Genomic DNA, 19,909 nt, shown 5'->3' on the forward strand with positions numbered 1-19,909 from the left:
GTAACCAACAGTTTAAACAAACGAATACGAAGTACAAATTATCTATATTGCGAACATATAAAACTGCTGAATAAATTATCGTCAATACCTATGCTAAATAAAATTTGGGATCCATTTAAAATAATTTTTCTCTATTAATATTCTGAAGACTTTCAAATATATTTTTCATAATTTCTGATTGAATAATGATTTTTTTTTCAAAACATATTGTTGCAAATACAAAAATATTCAAGTTTACCTTCGTGAACTATTAGTTGAAATGGTTGACTATATCCATCATATCCTGCTGTGTTATGTGCTCGGCATATAACTGTTCCCTCGTGTTCTTTTTTCACTAAGCAAATTGTCAGAGAAACATACATCTTGGATTCATTACCAGATATTTTCCTCAACTTTGAAGCATTTGAGGTGTAAATTGTTACATTATTGTTAACCAAGGTGACTGACATTAATGTAGAAACAGATGAAATGTAACATCGAACAGTTATATTGCTTCCAATGATGACAGGTTCAATTCTTTGAAGATGTACTTTTGGTTTGTCTACAGAAGTCATATGAATAATATCAATAGTTTAAATCAAGCAATACATTCACGACAAATACATGCCACCAAATGCATGCGAAACCATTTCATTTAGGAAAATTCGTGTAAAACATAGAAAAAAAATTTAGAAGTTAAAATCCTGGCTCATCTAACAAATTTTTGAATGCAGTTTGATGTATAAATATAAATCAATAATACCAAGCAGCTGCTCATTGCTGTTCTTAGTTAACTGTCAATCTTTTATTTCAGTATCATTACCAAATATTGTCATTACATTGGAAGCATTTGAGGTGTAAATGGTTACATTGTTGTTAACCAAGGTGACTGACATTAATGTAGAAACAGATTAAATGTAACATCGAACAGTTATATTGCTTCCAATGACGACAGGTTCAATACCTTGAAGATGTACTTTTGGTTTGTCTACAGCAATCATATAAAATATGAATAGTTTAATATATCTAACGAAATGAAGTATTACATCTACGAAACATAGTGAACAAAATGTTGTAAGAAATATCCTTATATATGTTATATATCAACACAAAAAAGGGACTCATTGTTTTCACTTAACATTATCTTATAGTATTAGAGAGAACCGTAAAATATCAGAAAGAAGAATTAAGAACAGATCATAAGAGCCCTCTGACGTAACACATCACCACAGTCAGGTTGTAGACCAAATATAAAGTTGTAAAATTAATCTTTAGTTTGAAAATTATTACCAAATTATTTGTGTTTTCGACATTGCCAGGATAATACTGTTTTAAAGGTAAAAAACGTTCAACTTATGTTTCTCATGTATGTCTGTTTTGAATGCTGGGTCACAATCCGAGCCACATTGTGTCTGTTTTGGAATCCTATAAACTTTGGCAATATAACGAACGATAAATATTTGTCGTACAAATGTGAGGTTTCGCTAGCTATAAAACCAGGTTTTAGCCACCATTTTCTTCGAAATGGCCGTTATATGATTTTCGTTTTCATTTATTCCTTTGATTCAATACTGTCTGTTTTGATGGACTTCCCTTGTTTGTATTTTCATTAGGGTTCAATATTTTTGTTATACTGTTTTGCTTTTAAATATAGATATAATTGTTGTTATCTGTCATAATTATAGTTATTATTTGATGAACATTTCATTTATACATTTTCTCCTATTTATTGTGAAGTTAATTTATGATTTATAAAATGCACAACTGCTGTTACCTGGAAGAACTTGCATGTGTGTGGGTACACTTTTGCCAATACCCACGGGATTCATCGCCTGGCAAGTATAGTTTCCTTCGTCGTTTTCCTCAACAAAGTATATCTTCAAGGAAGGTGCGTATATAGTTCCACCACTGAACCGATCGTTACCATAAATGTCTAATATACTGTTATTTTTGTACCAAGTTATTTTAGTCACCTCAGACGTAGGAGATACATAACATTGTATTGTAACGTTTGTTCCCTCTATCACTGGTCCAATGTTAGATACGTTTACAACAGGATCTATTAATGAAAATAAAATTTCAAACTTCAAATTGAAATTCATAAAATCAAATGCAGATTCAAAATCTATTTATTTATAGGTACATATTCTAATTTGTTTATAATTGTAAGCGGTATACTGTTAGAATCTCTTTTTTTTTTAAATAACGATCTTTCTGTATGAAATGAGGTTATTTAGAAAAAGTATATACTATTTTCCATATCCCGGTATACTAAAATGTGTTTCTAATTTCATGTAGAATAATTTTACAAAAAAAAAGAATAAAAAAATTAACCTCGTAAATTCTTTTAATTAATTTTGTGATGGGGTTGCTAAAAAAAGTAAAATCACAAAAATACTGAACTCAGAGGAGAATCAATTCGGAAGGTCCATAATCACATGGCAAAATCAAATAACAAAACGCATCAAAAACGAATGGACAAGAACTGTCATATTCCTGACTTGGTACAGGCATTTTCAAATGTAGAAAATGGTGGATTGAACCTGGTTTTAAAGCTAGCTAAACCTCTCACTTCTATGACAGTCGTATCAAATCCTATTATATTGACAACGATGTGTGAACAAAACAACAAACACAATAGGTAAAAATGTCACAAATAGGGGTAAATAGTCTAATTCGGTAGGTCACATTCGTGAAAAGGGTACGGGATTGTAGTTACGACATAAGGAACATATCCGATATCATCTGTGAAACGGATATTCCATAACGGTCAACCAACTCGTGATGGCGTCCGTAAAATTTACAAAGTGATGATTTCAACTTCACCATTTAGAACTCTTGGTTTAAAAATGAAAATTCACACAATTTGGAAGCTGAAATCATCTATTTTGTCGTAAAGTTTTGTTTAACTCACTTTCATATACTGTAATATCTAGCTTTACTCTTACGTAAAGCAAATGAGATGCCCTATTCTATTAAAAAACTAAATGTTGCGTGTTTGTATTATGCATTATTGCTAACTATGAAATCATAAGAGCCATTTCATTGATGCAAAATCTCTGCGTCACTTGACTCTGCAACCATAAGTTTTTAGAGTGGATCTTCCCAATACACCAAAGGCTTATATATATTTTAACTCTTAATGTATTCTCATACCATAAGGACAGTATCTAATATAAGATTAATTAATGTAATTAATCTTGGCGTGCCTTTACTTAGGTATAGGAAGATGTGGTGTTAGTGCCAATGAGACAACTCTCCATCCAAATAACAATTTATAAAAGTAAACAATTATAGGTCAAGGTACGGCCTTCAACACGGAGCCTTGGCTCACACTGAACACATATAATAATAACATGCATATACTTTATTTAGCTCCTAAATAGTATATGGTTTTAGACACTATTTATTAAAGTTCATCAAATTTTACAAGTTTAGGGGTGTTTCAATAAAGATAAGCCTAGTAACAAATACATATTCTAATTAGAAGTAAGACAATTAATACATACATTCCAAAATACTCATATAGACAGGTTGACTTGACCCTTCGAATTCTAAATTTATTGCTTGACATATATAGTTTCCCTCGTCTTCCTTTTGAACTGATATTATTATAAGATCAGGTGATTTGTTTGTTCCACCGAAGAATCTTTCTCTTTCACGAATATTTATTGGGGTACTAAAACTTCCGTCATTTTTAAACCATCTGATTACGGTATCACTGTTCAGTTCAGAAACATTGCATGGAATGGTTAGGTTCCCTCCTATTGAACCTGTCTTTGATTCAGGTACTGTTACAATAGGTGGTTTGGTAACTGAAATCAAACAAATATACGAAGGTCAATATGAGTTGGCAAATACCTTTTATATTTTGCACACAGATCTCAAAAAGATATCGAAACTTAGTATACTTATTATCAAATTACCCCGCAATATATCTTATTCATCATTTCAAATATTCATAAACGTATAAAATGGCGACAAAACTAAAAGATCAAATACAATTATCCACCAGCGTTAACCTTATAAACAATTAAATATAGTTCAGAGACTATGTCCGATTTCTACGTTTAAGTGATGTTTTATTGTTTTAATTTTTCAGTTGCATAATGATAAAAATTCTATGCCTACAGTTTGAAATGCAGAAAATGTTATCTTTAATTCTTTAACATTACCATTCAATTAAAAATATATATTAGACATACTTGTATGTTATGTTAATACCATCATTTTGAAGAGACAACAAAATGAATGTAGTAGTGAATGTTAGATATTATGAATCACATTTTACTCCATTGTGTATATACCTCAGTCGCATGTACAACCTGTTTAACATTATTTCAATACTCATATGTTCCTGTTCCATCTTAAACGTTTTCAAACAATTTTATCTCAAGCGAGAGGTAATTGAACATCATATAGTTTACTATACGTATCGGTTTAACTCGTTGTTGAAGGCCGTAAAGCGCTTTAATACATCCACTTTCGTTCTTTTCTGACTTGTAGTTAGTTGTCTCATTTGCATTCATGCTACATCTCCTTATTTGGATTTATCAAAATAACATACAATAATAACTTATAACTTACAACATTTGTTACACAGAAAACCAGTACAATGTCGTACGTCAAAACACTCTGATGTTAAACTTATTTGTATAAAACTGAAAGACAAAAAACATAATTTAATACAGAGCACTGTAGCTCGACACTAAGAATCTGCATGGAAAAGTCTATTTGATCACCGCAATAATGTAACTGATTACGCAATATGAAATTTTCCATTTAACCTATATATATATAACTCGTCTAAACATCAACCCAACAATGTTAGATCTGTAAATTTGTTTTCACAAATTAACAGATCTAACATTGTTGGGTTGATGTTTAGACGAGTTGTATATACATAATGTACACAGCAATGTATCACAATCACTGATGGTGATCCGAAAAATAAATCTGTTGTAGAGTTGTCACTGGCTCAGACGTACTTATATATATGTATATATATATATATACCGAATGTTGTTCAGTTTAGGTAGTCAAGTGGACATAGTGCAGGCGTAGTTTTCTCGATATATCGATATCCCAACAGCGTGAATAATGAAGGCAACAGTAGTATACTGCTTTTCATGAGTTCGAATCCTGCCGAGGGAGGAACAAGCAGATTGAACATTGTTGTGCTGATATGAATAGTAGTTATGCATAGAAATCGTGTGTTCAGCCGTGTAACACCTTCACTGGTGATCCAATTGATGGATCTGTCGAAGAGTTGTCTCTTGTTAATACTTATTTATCATACTGATTATTTCTGTGGTTGTATTTTGTGATACTTTACAATAGATATAAAGCTTATCTGCAATAATCAATTACATAAACATGCCTAATATAATGAATATCTACACTATGTCACAACTCTAGATTCTCTTAACGAGGAGAAGTAGCGCTAGCACTTGGCCAACGAAAACTGAAGTTTATTGAGTCTAGGTGGCCGAGTGGTCAAGAGTGATGTAAACAGTGAAGGCGGTGTTGCCTGGATATCCAAGTAACAGGAAGTAAATTCCGGCAAAGAAAAAAAAAATTGCTACCGATAATTTGTAGATTTAATATTGTTGTGCTTGAATTTGGGGTAGTTTTAAATATATAAAATTGAGAATGGAAATGGGGAATGTGTCAAAGAGACAACAACCCGACCATAGAAATGTTACATACATAATTAAGATCCATTTCGCTACATCTAGTTATCCGTTCATTTGATAATCGCAATGGTAGTCAGCAGTGTTTAAGAAATCCGTTGTTCGACTTACTAGTCAAATGGGTCTTGTTAAATTTTGCTTTTTTCAATTTTGGTATTTTGGAAAAAGATGTTAGGACCTTTCTACCATTGAAAATGTTCAAGCATATACATTTCGGTTGTTATAACAGTAAATATTCATAACCGAGAAAGTGTCCAAAGTACAAGGATGCCTCATTCGCGCTATAATTTTCTATGTTCAGTAGACCGTGAAAATGGGATAAAATCTCTAATTTGGCATTAAATTACAAAGATTATACCATAGAAAACATGTTTACTAAGTTTCAAGTTGATTGGACTTAAACTTCATCAAAAACAACCTCGACCAAAACTTTAACCTGAAGATGGACAGACGGACGAACGGACAGACGGATGAACGAACGGACGGACGCACAGACCAGCAAACATAATGCTCATAAATGGGGCATTAAAATGGCGACAAAACAAGGACTATCGATTACCCTTTCTAAAATATCGTATACACTTATGCACTAGCTTTAACCTTAAGAACGATTAAACATAATTTGAAGTATGGCCGATTTTAACTATTTAGCGATTTTTGTTGATGCATATAGATAAAAATAAATTACTTACAGTTGGGTATGAAAAAATATTACATACAATTCTTTCACAAAGCCCTTTAATCATATTATTAGTTACATGGTGTGTTAGGGACCTAATACGATATGTATGGGGTCAGTTAATTCCACATGGGGTGAGAGCGAAGCTCGAATACCCATATGGAAATAACTGACCCCATATATATCGTAGAAGGTCACTAGCAAACTTGTAACGAATTTATCTTACCGACTATCTTCACATGTGATATTTTGACTGCGACTGTTATCCAACACAATCATAGGTTTGAACGATGTGGTTCGTGTTTGCCGATTTTAAATAGATTAGACGGTTGATTTTCCTGTTTGAAATCGTTTACACTAGTAATTTTGGGGTCCTTGATAGCTTGCTGTTCGGTGTGAGCCAAGGTTCCGTGTTGAAGGCCATACTTTAACCTATAGGGGTGTACGTTTTATACATTGTGACTTGTATTTGGAGAAATTTAAACGTTAAACGCAATAAGTTAGGAGCCTGGAGTTCATTGGTTGTCGTTTGTTGGTGTGGATCATAGGTTTTTCTTCGATAGTTATAATATCCTTGGAGGAAGACAGTGGTTCGCTAATTTAAGTTTATCACAAAATAAAATGCAGGCTAATCTAGAAATTTTTCAAGCCATAGCGATTGGTAGTAAAACACATAAAACCAACATAGTCTTCAACCTAAACGGAAACATTATCAAATGCGATGATGAAGTTAAATTAACTTTGAGTAACCATTGATTTTATCCTCGATTTTTACCTACACAAATCTAACATCTGCAAAGAATAGCCATACAGTTAAACTTTCTGAAAAGAATTTGATCACACAAACTGGCAAAAATGACAATTTACCGTTCTTTCATCATGTCAAACTTCAGTTACTGCCCAATCACATGGCATTTTTTTAGCCAGTGCAACACCAAAAATATGAATACAATGCACGAACAAGCGCTCAGATTCCTCTACAATGACTACAATAAATCATATGAACAATTAATCGAACAATCTAAACTACCAACACATGAAATCAAACGCATGAGAACCATGGCATTAGAAACTAACAAAATTATGACAAAATCCAGTCAACAGTTATTACAAAATATATAAAATTTTAAAGATATAATTTTAGATATAAACTTATAGTTGATTTACCACAACCAAGAACTACATGGTATAGCAAAAGAAGTTTTAGCTTTGAGGCAGCAAAGATGTAGAACTCCATGCCTAATCATGTACGTAGACTCTCAATTTCAGATCAGTTCAAACATTTAATTTCAACAAAGTGTTCTTCGGAAGTCTGCCAAATGTGCGTTTAATTTTTTATTTGTTATTAAATATTTAATTTAAGTCGGTTATTAAAAGCTCTACAGAGTTCATGTTTACTGTGGTAATTTGTAAATATCACGCCCGACTCTATAAAATTTTTACTAATTACTAGAATTCCTTGAAATGTTTCAGAAGTAATTTTGGGAAGTTTTTTACTCAGATGTTCGTTTTGAGCCAAGGCTGCGTGTTGAAGGCCACACTTTGACTTATAATTGTTAACGTTTAAAACATTGTGACTTGGATGCATAATTGTTTCATTGAGGTTCATACCGCATTTTTAACCGGATTTTTGAGACAAAAATGTCGGTTATTGATTTGGGGATGTACGGCGGGCGGCCGGGCGGCCGGGCGGGCGGTCGGGCAGTCGGGCGGGCGGGCGGGCGGCAATCAAATGTTGTCCGTGCATTAACTCATGAACCGTTCAACCAAAGCTTTTAAAATTTTAATATGTTGTTACTGACAACTAAATGAAGGTCAAGTTTAATAATGGCGATTTTGACTTTTACCGTTCAGGAGTTATGGTTCTTGAAAGATTGAAAAATGGAGTTGTCCGTGCATTTACGCATGAACTGTTCTACCAAAGCTTCCCAAATTTTAATATGTTGTTACTAATGAAAGAATGGAGGTCAAGTTCAATAATGACGAATTTGACTTTTACCGTTCAGGAGTTATGGTTCTTGAAAGATTGAAAAATGGAGTTTCCAGTGGTGTCCGTGCATTTATGCATGAACTGTTCTACCAAAGCTTCCGAAATTTTAATATGCTGTTACTGATGACAAAATGGAGGTCAAGTTCAATAATGACGATTTTGACTTTTACCGTTCAGGAGTTATGGTTCTTGAAAGATTGAAAAATGTTTTTTCCCGTCGTGTCCGTGCATTTTCTCATGAACCATTCAACCAAAGCTTTTGAAATTTTAATATGTTGTTACTGATGACAAAATAGAGGTCAAGTTCAATAATGACGATTTTGACTTTTACCGTTCAGGAGTTATGGTTCTTGAAAGATGGTAAAATGGCGTTTCCATTCAGGTTATTGCATTTACTCATGAACCATTCAATCTAAGCTTTTCAAATTTTAATATGTTGATACTGATGACAAAATGGAGGTCAAATTTGATATTGACGATTTTCACTTTCACCATTCATCAGTAATGGTTCTTGTGATATTGCCAGGACACAAATAAATGTTAATAAATCCGGTTTGCTGTCGTTGTGACAGCCTCTTGTTATTTTTATAATACCGCGGCCGATACTCGGCTAACCGAGAGATTGGTCGGTTAATCTATATTGATTTTGCGGCTATATGGGAGGTTGGTCTGTTAATCGGGTTGGTTATTCGTCTGTTAAAAGTAAACCCCCCATTTAATGTTAAACTCTGTTAAATATACAGATTTTTGGCATATTATCAGAACCAAATCAAAAAAAAGAAAAGTGTTTGACAAAATGATAGCTATCATAGAACATTTATTTTCTACCTGTAAAAACATTTCATAGTCTGCGAAGTTTTCAGTAAAAGTAAAAGGCGTCGCGGAAGTATGTAGTATTTATGCTAATACGCATAACAATTTTTTAGATAAAAGGCGAAACAAACAATTTTAGATATCATTTAAAGAACACAAAATAGTACTTTGGTTCTAAAAAATAAATTGACATTAGTTAATATTTCATAATTGTAATATACAGTTAATAATATCACGTTTTATTGAAAATTATAGGAATAAAGTCTGTTAATGGGTTGAAGATTAAACTTGTGTCAGTTAAGAGTTATTTAGCCACGACAATGATTTTTCTACCTTAGTTTATGTTTTCCCATTGAAAAAGTTGAGAATGAAATGTTCTTGATTAAGAGCATTTTTATTTTTACTTTCTTTGCTTTTATTGAAGGGTGTGTCACTTCAATATAGCGTGATATAGTTTGGCCGCTGGAATATGCATGAATTTATATTATCAATGTTTTCAATCAGCCTTAATTTTTGTCTGTGCAAAGTGGCACGTTCTTAAATCCGAATGAAAGTGTCTTTCTAATACAACACAGGGTACATATAACGTGTTGTCGTTCTCATATGCACATGCTATTTGTCACTGGACGTTAAATCCTAGATGTAATTCGTCAGCATCATCCATTCTTTTCTTCTATAACTTAATCATATGTTGTTTACATACCATTCTAAAGAAGTAAATGGAACGGAGCGAATGCAGCTAAATTTGGTAATCTTAAGTTTTAATTCATTTTATTCCGTTTAGTTCCTTTCTACATAAGTGCAGAGGAGAATTGCATTCGTCCGCATGTGAACTTCTAGCATTTGTCACCAATTCGAGTACATCGCAATCCGTTACTGTTTCAACACCCAGGGGTGTTTCATGTCTGTATTCTCAAACAATTATTATTTTTTTCACTCTTTTTTAGCAATGCATCACTCTCCACTGTCCTTATATATTATTCTGTATTCTGCGTCTCCATCCAGATTCTCGTGTTTACAATAAGGGTCCGTATTGGGGGTGTTGTTTGTTTCTGTATTCCGTATATTTTATGTTTCATTGTTCATGTGTTGTTTCCGTTTATTTTATGTTTCATTGTTAATCTGTTGTGTCCGTATATTTTATGTTTTATTGTTCATGTGCTGTTTCCGTCACGGTATATTTTATGTTTCATTGTTCATGTGTTGTTTCCGTATATTTTAGCCACTTGTCTTGAGCCTACCCATTTGATCCGATAACACTTCATATAGCAACACAATTTACTTTTATTGCCATTAATAACTCTTAACAGACCAATTAACAGACCGGGCTTTATACATCCGACCCATTAACAGACCAGGTTTTAAATAAAAATTGATTAGTGTCACCAATATACAGATTTTCGTGAAGGGTTTTCATACAATGATATTAATATGGTTAACAAACATAATGCTTGTCTTTTTTCGATGTTCAAAATATTGCATGCAAGTAACTTCAACCAACGTGTTATTTAGTGTACATTTTGTGTGTGTGTAAAATATGTATAAATATATTGATGAGTAACCCGCCTTTTCATTATATGGATCGTTTATCGAAGCTAGAAAAAAAATAATTACACCACTGGATTCAGTACATTGAATTGTTTTGTCAGACATGAATAATATTTATGATAAAAATATATCGAAAAAGTTAGACAATGAAACATACTGAATTTGCAATGATTTTCTCGATAACACCTGATTAACAGACTTTAGCCAACCTGATTAACAGACCTAACACCGATATAGCCGCATACTCAATATAGATTAACCGACCAATCTCTCGGATAGCCGAGTGTCGGCCGCGCATACAATCAACAAGGATTAATATATAGAACAGTTATTTTTATAGGTCATTGTACTTCACAGTTGTACACTAGTTATTACCTTCTATCTGACTGAAACATCAAAACCATAGTTGTTCCGTTCTGAGGTCTAACATTGCTATCGTATAGAGCTTCGTCGTTGAGATATAGAATGAAGGTGTAAGGTAGCTGTAAAGAAAATATTCATTTTTCACAATTTAAAGAACTTGAATGATAAAAACAAGTGTTTATATCATGTCTCGAAATATCTTCCCTTTTGTTGAATTGCGTACTTACACATAAATGTGAGATAAATTAAGTTGCAATCTTGGAAAGGAGAAGTAGTAGTTTTTGTAAGTTGGGAATTGGACACTACAAAGGTTAACAAATTCTTTAAGAAAAAAACTAAATCGAAAATCCAATACAGACATCAAAAGGAATAACCTGTCGTCTACAAAACGAAGAGTGTTTTGTAACCATTTCTCCTGCTGATCTATGTAAAATCTGAGTATTTTATTGTACGTTTCTCATGATTAAATAAATCAATTTGGAAGGTTGATTGGTTTCAATGTATAAAAAAACACTAACACTTGATGTAATTTGTTCTTATTTCATGAACATATTTGAAAAAACAATCAAACAATTTTGACATCCGCAATATAAGACAAGTACTACTTACATTTAAAGAATATCTATTTTATGGATGTCGACGGGTTTGTTCCAATTGCCGTTACCCCAATCTCGTCCTTTTCTTCTCGAATGACACCAATCACCGGGTTTTAAGTTACGTGAGCGCCACGACGGGTGCAACAAATGAAGCAGGGTCTGTTTGTTTACCGTACTTAGCACCTGCGCTCACCACAAGTTTTTATGGTGTTCGTGTTGCTCAGATTTAGTTTTCTACGAAGGGTTTTGTATTCTAGTATATGTCTCTAAGTCATTTATCTTTCTTTTTCTTAGTTTGCTATTACATTGTCAGTATGTTTTCGTCTTATGAGTTTGAATATCCCTTAGGGTTTAAATACAAGATAATAAAAAAAAAACATCATAATCAGCTATCTGATACTTACGGCCGTTAAATCTATACCATATAAAGGCTTCAAATCAGTGTCGAATCTTTGGTAGAAAGCTGGCTCATTATTGATCGATAAGGTATCATATAACTCTAAACATTTTGAATGTAGTGTTTCCCTATAAATATTAAGAAATAGTTGTTGTCTGTTATTGTTTACAAAATCTATAACAAAAGAGAAGACATCAAACGGCATGAATAATTAAGACATAATTGTATTATTTTAGCGACGGTTCGGTGTTGACATGAATATCAATAATGTGGTCATTTTTATAAATTTCCTGTTTACAAAAGTTTGAATTTTTCGAAAAACTAAGGATTTTCTTATTCCAGGCATAGATTACCTTAGCCATATTTGGCACAACTTTTTGGAATTTTGGATCCTCAATGCTCTTCAACTTTGTACATGTTTGGCTTTATCAATATTTCGATTTGAGCGTCACTGATGAGTCTTATGTAGACGAAACGCGCGTCTGGCGTACTAAATTATAATCCTGGTACTTTTGATAACTATTACAATTGTCGAGCCTGATTATAATGTACGACTAAGCGGAAAGATTAGGTAACAAAAAGTTTCAGGAGACATATGACGTCAACGAAAGCACTGGATTTCTAAAATAAACATATATAATGATTTTATTGTAACTAAATATGACATAAAATAAGGCGATGTAGAATGGCCGTCGTTGATGTAAATTTCTTAAAATCCATGACCAGATGTCCAAATTACGTGAATGTAAGCAACTACATGTATGTAAACGTTGGTAATGTAACCAACAATGAACAAGGTATAATGATGTCTTAGGGTAGGTCTAGATGACTTTCTTTGATATTTTGGCATGAGCTTCGCACCAACCCAGTGTGTTGGTCGTGTACAAAGAATGGTTATTTTTCACATCAAATAAGCTTGCTACCTTCCTATTTATGAATGTTAATGTATGTTACTTGAAACATGGCAGAATCCATTTTATCAAATATGCAGCTGAGTAAGTGAATTTCCGACATAATTAATTTCCGATTTTTAAACCGGTTAAGATTAAACATAAACAAAAAGTAAAATTAAAAAAAAAATACTGAAATCCGAAGAAAATTCAAAACGGAAAGTTCTTATCAAAAAGCAAAATTAAAAGTTCAAACACATCAAACAAATGAATTACAACTGATTTATTCCTGACTTGTTGCAGGCTGTTTCTTATGTAGAAAACAGTAGATTAAAGCTGGTTTAATAGCTACATTGTATACATTAACCTCTCACTTGTATGAACGTCGGGCCAAATTCCATTATATTGACAATGATGCGTGAACAAAACAAACATAATAGGAAACATGTCAAAAATAGGAGTCAACAATGTGTTATAATCTTAATAACTAAAACAACTGAACAGAAAAGTATACAAACAGTTTTTACAATAGCACAATAACATGATGTATAAGTAAATAGCCACGCCATATTAAATTGAGAATGGGAATGTGTGAAAGAGACAACAACCCGACAATAGAGCAGACAACAACCGAAGGCCACCAATGCGTCTTCAATGCAGCAAGAAATTCATGCACCAAGAGGAGTCCTTCAGCTGGCCCATAATAATGGAAGTCATACTAAACTCCGAATTATACAAAAGAAACTGAAAAAAATTTCAAGACTAACAAAGTCCAGAGGCTCCTGACTTGGGACAGGCGCTAAAATGCGGCGGGATTAAACATGAATTTTGACATCTCAACCATTCCCCCATACCCCTAGCCAAGTCGAAAAACACACAACAATACGCATCAAAGTAACACAAAAAAGGCACACAGACATTGCACATTAGCATAAGTTAAAGACACTAACACGAGAATATCATAACTCATAACATAATGATAAGAGGTACAAGTTCCGCAATAATCGTTTATATGCGTATTGTGTATTTCTCCTAAAAAAAGAGCCAAGTCATTATGTATAAAAGAAACACAAAAGGGCATATAGACAAAGCATAAGCAAATGTCAAAGACCAGAATACAAAACATATAATAGAACAATAAAACAATAGCGGGATGTTTAAGTATAGAGCCACGTCATAATTATCAACGAAAATACATAAAAAGTCACACGGACAAAATAAAGCAAAACTGAAAGATAATACAAGCAACACAATGATGGGATGCATAAGTACAGAGCTACGTTTTTTTAGATATCACCTATAACAGACCAAACAGTAAAATTAATATTAATAAAGACAAAAAAATAGTACACTTTAAGATGATAAACAACGTCAGTACGCAGAATCTATACTACTTACCCATTTTGAGCATAACATATTTTAAATTCATAACCATCACAACTTTCTCCGTCACAAGTAGAATTCATTACTTTTAGTTCAATTGTAAACATGCCATTCCCATTTACCAGGCATTTTATAGAACTTCCCTGTTAAAAAATGAACCAAATTTTATTCCTGTCATAAATGAGAACCCATTATCAAAAAGAAAGGGGAACATGTGATTAAATTCTTTATCATAAACATATCATCGGTTTTTCGATTTACAGATTTTACAGACAGATAATTTAAAATCGTAAAGTTCAAACAAGGGAAAACATTGTACGTGTTCGTAAATAAGTTTCACATATAATTCAGAGTTTGAGATACTTATGAAAGTTCACATTTTTTTCTCTTTTTAACTGTTGTTATTTTATTATTTAGTCAATATATTCTGATGTTACGTACGGTGTCACATCGGAAACATTTCAGTCATAAAGGACATGTTGGCAGTTAACTCTAACATGATGTCATACATATATCATAAGAAGTGATTTGGATTTCTCTATTTAAGTTATTCCACCTGAGTACTTGTCTGTATAAATATTGAATTCAATCTCTGATTTATTTTCGTTACCGCACATGAAGAATATGAATTGGCTCTATGAGTTGTTTTGTTCTTTATTTTTTTATTTTTTTTATTGTTTTTATTTCGATATTGTTGTCAGCTGAGATTTCACATTTCCTAATACAAAAATGTGGATATTAACCATAATAGCTAGTACAATTTCATAACATACCAACAGGACTATAATAATAATTAAATCCATTCCATATGCTATGGCTCTGGAATATCTGGCAATATAAATAGTTTATGTATTCATCTAAAATCCACAATATTATAAAGTTTAAATCAAAAGGTGAAAAGACTAATATTTAATAATTAGATTTTTTTTTTTAAATTTGGCGACTCATTTGTCTGCTTATATGTTAAGGATGACCTTTAACATCGATATTCTGTTTTCTTCAAATGCACATTGGTTGTTTATCTTTAATTTTTCTGTGTTCACAGGCAACAGTCTTTCATAAATTGTATGCCAAGGCTCCGCGTTGAAGACCGTACTTCGATCTATAATGGTTACCTCTATAAATGGTTACCTCTATAAATTGTGACTTGATTTCAGAGTTGTTTCATTGGCACTCGATCCACATCTTTTTATATCTATTCATTGAACGGATAAATTTGATCTATGGCGCAATGTACTAAATACAACATCAATAAAATAAGGGGTGAGATGTTAAACAATATCAGAAAGACAACCTACCTTGGACAAAAAGTTTCTAAATAAAATCTCAAAGTTCATTTTAGTGTTTCTTAGTACCGATTGCTTAGTATAAGATTAAACATCATGGTGATTATTGAATTAACATAATTTACTCTTGCTTGACCTCAGGTTAATAACCCAGTTTCTGTACGAACAAAATAGAAAAGGCGTAGGTTTTATTCCTAGTTTATTTGCAATACATATAATAATACATTCTTGACTTTTTTCGTTAAGGTGTATAAGCAAAGTTTACATTTTTACCATTGAAGTGAAACTTCGTAGCTTATACTCATTAGTTCTTGTCTCTGCACAAATATACATTCAGAGTTGTCTCATTGAAACTCATACCAAATCTTCTTATGTCTATGATAAAGTTTATGAAACTGCATCTCAATAAATGTAATTTGCAATAAATAAAAAAAAAGAACTGGATACCATACCTATCCTTAATATCAATGGTTTGACTACTGAACAATATTTTCTTTTCGTATTTTTCAATTGTCAATCTCATCAATCTTATGTTATGAAACCTTTTTATCCGTATACAGAATCACAAGTCTTACCTTTGACGTCTGTGTCTGTGTTTGTGAGAAGGATCTGATATCTTTATCATGCACCGATAGATGTTAAGATAACAAGTACAATACACGGGTTTTAATTCACATCATCGTCATCACACACATATTTGCTCCCAACTTCCGCATTAGATATGCACTTTGTTCTGAATCACTGCTGGTGGAGTCTTAATTCCTCAAGGGTACATGTATCACCAGCCCAGTAGTCAGCACTTCTATGCTGACATGAATTATCATTTATGTGGTCATATTTATAAATTTACTGTTTACAAAACTTTTGAATTTTTGAAATATTAAGACTTTTTTACCCCAGGAATAGAATAACTTATCTGTATTTGGCAAAACGTTCAGGAATTTTGGTCCTCAATGCGCTTCAACTTCGTACTTTATTTGGGATTTTTAACTTTTGTGGATTCGAGCGTCACTGGTGAGTCTTTAGTAGACAAATCATACGTCTGGCGTAAATACAAAATTTAATCCTGGTATATATAATGATTTTATTTGTAAGTGAATAAAAACAATGACGAGGAACAAACATCAGTTAAAACGATCTGAACATTAATGACAACTTGACTGGGAAGCATAATTAGACTTTGGGTGTGCAAACAAAATAAAACAAGACAAGCTTACCACATAGAAAATATTTTAATGAAATTTGTAAAAATAATATTTCTTTTTTTTTTATTGTGAATGCAATGGAACATATAAAGTTTAGTAGGAGTGTATATCAAATTATGTAGAATACAAATGATCAATGGTTTTAAGTATTGTTGTTGTTTTAACTATGCATGTCAGGAGCCTGTTGTTGAGTGATTGTCGTTTGTCAAAGGGGTTCATAGGTGTTTCTCGTACACATTTGTTTATTTAGATTAGACCGGTGGTTTTCCAATGCATTGGTGAGATTTTCTTTCATACCTTTCACTGTCATGCTCTAATAATATTGATCGTGCTCTTTGACAGTTTCATCGTACTTTACATTAACAGATCATCAATCTAAATGTTTAGAGAACTTAGTTAAATAATTAAAAGGTATTGCGTCACCAAAAAACATATCTTCTAACTTTCAGTCCATGATTTTTGTGTGGACGACTCCGGAAATTTAGAAATGATCCATGTAAACTTGTCGCTCCTTTAAATAAACTTATTCTAAAAGGTTACCTATTCAACACTGTAATAAGATCATTGGATATTGTTTTTATTGGTATTAATATTGATTTTGTTATCAGTAAATTAAAAGCTAACTAAATATTACTAGTATGTTATAAACATATACATATTCATGGATCTACAATCTGTCGATACATGGTCATGTTTTTCTCTGGCTGTTTATGACGTCTTTACACTAAATCCAATGGATGTTGGATGTGTACGGATTGACAGTTCAGTCTTAGATGCATGATTTTTTTATTAGTTGTTAGTGGCTTTGAACTAGCTGTCAGATAACTGCGTGTACTTGCAGATCTGTTCATTGTGTCTTTTTGTGTCGGGATGTATAAGTACCCGGCCACGTCGACTTGTATTCTTGTCCATCTGATGAGTTAAGCCTTTTTCAACTGATTTTTATAGTTCGTTCTTATGTTGTACTGTTATACCACTGTCCCAGGTTAGGGGGAGGGTTGGGATCCCGCTAACATGTTTAACCCCGCCACATTATTTATGTATGTGCCTGTCCCAAGTCAGGAGCCTGTAATTCAGTGGTTGTCGTTTGTTTATATGTCACATATTTGTTTTTCGTTCATTTTTTACATAAATAAGGCCGTTAGTTTTCTCGTTTGAATTGTTTTACATTGTCTTATCGGGCCTATTATAGCTGACTATACGGTATGGGCTGTGCTCATTGTTGAAGGCCGTACGGTGACCTATATTTGTTAATGTCTGTGTCATTTTGGTCTTTTGTGGGTAGTTGTCTCATTGGCAATCATACCACATCTTCTTTTTTATATATTCAAGTATAAACTTCATCATGTTTGTATTCTCCCTTAATTCTGGAATCACTAGAAACCATGCTACAAAAATGATAAAAGCCAACACCAGAGGAAAGAAGAAAGAACCACCTGATACAAATTTTCAAACGAGGAAGGTATGATTGATGTACAAACAAACTTGTTCCACTAGACAAATTAGCAAGACATACCAACGTTCACTCTTTTTGACCGAGTCAACAACTATTTTGTCCGACCAGCATAAGAAAAGAGTTAGTTTACTCATGAAAGAGACTGGAATACCTTATATTGCCTCGAAGACTGCTAATGAAGTCTTGACTTGTTCAAGAGAATACTGCATGCTCCTTACATTCAAATCCCATGTTTTAATTTTGCATTATGCATAAACGTTTTGTACACCACAAATTTTCTTTCTGTAAGTATGCCAGCGCACACAAACAGTGACAGAGTAGTCAGTATTATGACGGTATTAACTACGTTGAAGATGACGAAGTATGAGCCATTATCTTTCTGATTAGATATTGAATTCTGATTTACTTGTGTTTGATGTACTACTTTTGGACGCTCCGGTAACATTGTAAAAGTAAAAATTGTGGGTTATTGATCAATTTTTGTACAGTTTACACACAATTTCAGTTACCATTATTCTTCACTGTCTCGTTTATCTCATTTCAACCATATCATGTTGTTAAGTGTACAAGAATGTTTTTTTTTATAAAATAAAAACATTCTAATTGTTTAAAGTGTGTTTTTAAAATGATCTAAAGATGACTCAAATATAAATACTTCAAATGAAGGCGATTAAATGCGGAAACTAGGTACTACAGATATGCCAATAGACCTAAATAGAAAGTTGATGTTTTCTTTATAGTTTGTATTCGAATTGAGTCATTCACCATACCTGCCAAACTTATTACTACACGCGTTGTAAGAAATGTATTAAAATATTTTGTTGCTTAATATATAAGTTTAAACGTAATAATCTGCAAACAACACTTCAGTCGCAGAAAGTAGTTGGAGGGTACTTCAGTTGTCAACCTTTTTAAATCTATTAAACTTTGAACTGTCTACTCTGCAATTCTCGGTGTTCGTTTATGTCACACAGACCTACCATTTTGCATTTTTGCATCATTTAAAAAACCCTCCTGTATAGTGGAAGCCTTAGCCTTTTCTTTTTTAAGAAAGGAGTAGGTCCGGTAAGACCCCTTTTTGGCCTCAAAATATAGCAGTTTTACAAAATTGATATAATGTAAACTTTTAGTTATTTATTGAACAGAAGGGTGCTTCTGCTACATACATATGTGCTATTTTTGACTATACAATGAACATATATCGGGTACTGGCACCCTAAAGTCATGCTAAATTACTGAATTCTTCACAATTCTAGCATTTTAGTTAAATTTTAGACGGTTTTCGTGTAAAACGAAAGTTGCCGCATTCGTGTTCATCCTTAATATTGAAATGGAAGTTGTATTTTATGATAATACATAACACATATAAAGGTTGAGGAGAAACACGGATGCGGTCACCTTCATTTTTTACAAAAACCATCCGAAAAGTGACATTTTCGGCATATTTGGCTGATTTTTCATATTTGAGCTTGAATCGGATCGTTTTTAATGACTAAATCAGTTCAAATGTTTCACATACACTAATTGATTCAAATGAAATAGACACTTTGAAGTGTTTGAAATGTAGTCAAAATCTTTCGTCAGATGAATCTGAAATTTGAGGCCAAAATCGATCTTTACCGGACCTACTC

General features: G+C 32.6%; 1 protein-coding gene across 1 annotated transcript; it reads right to left on the bottom strand.

Moving 5' to 3' along the window:
- Window positions 1-825: 825 nt before the first annotated feature.
- On the bottom strand, window positions 826-16,242 carry LOC139526650 (protein turtle homolog B-like). Its single transcript, XM_071321810.1, has 9 exons — window positions 16,193-16,242; window positions 15,105-15,159; window positions 14,347-14,474; window positions 12,066-12,186; window positions 11,078-11,184; window positions 4,567-4,640; window positions 3,489-3,794; window positions 1,754-2,038; window positions 826-967 (listed from the first exon to the last, which is right to left on the bottom strand). The coding sequence occupies exons 1-9, from the start codon at window positions 16,240-16,242 to the stop codon at window positions 891-893; spliced, it is 1,203 nt and encodes a 400-aa protein (XP_071177911.1). The 3' UTR covers window positions 826-890.
- Window positions 16,243-19,909: the final 3,667 nt, after the last annotated feature.

This window comes from Mytilus edulis, chromosome 6, assembly GCF_963676685.1.
Source record: "Mytilus edulis chromosome 6, xbMytEdul2.2, whole genome shotgun sequence".
NCBI classification, from domain to species: Eukaryota; Metazoa; Mollusca; class Bivalvia; order Mytilida; family Mytilidae; genus Mytilus; species Mytilus edulis.

Excerpts from the sequence above, each read along its gene's own strand:
- LOC139526650 (XM_071321810.1), bottom strand. The coding sequence starts at position 16,242 with ATGATAAAGATATCAGATCCTTCTCACAAACACAGACACAGACGTCAA. Across the intron at positions 14,475-15,104 it reads TTATTATTATAGTCCTGTTG|GGAAGTTCTATAAAATGCCT; the intron begins GTATGTTATGAA and ends ATTTTTTAACAG. Across the intron at positions 4,641-11,077 it reads ATGTTTCAGTCAGATAGAAG|TTTTATACAAATAAGTTTAA; the intron begins GTAATAACTAGT and ends TTTGTCTTTCAG.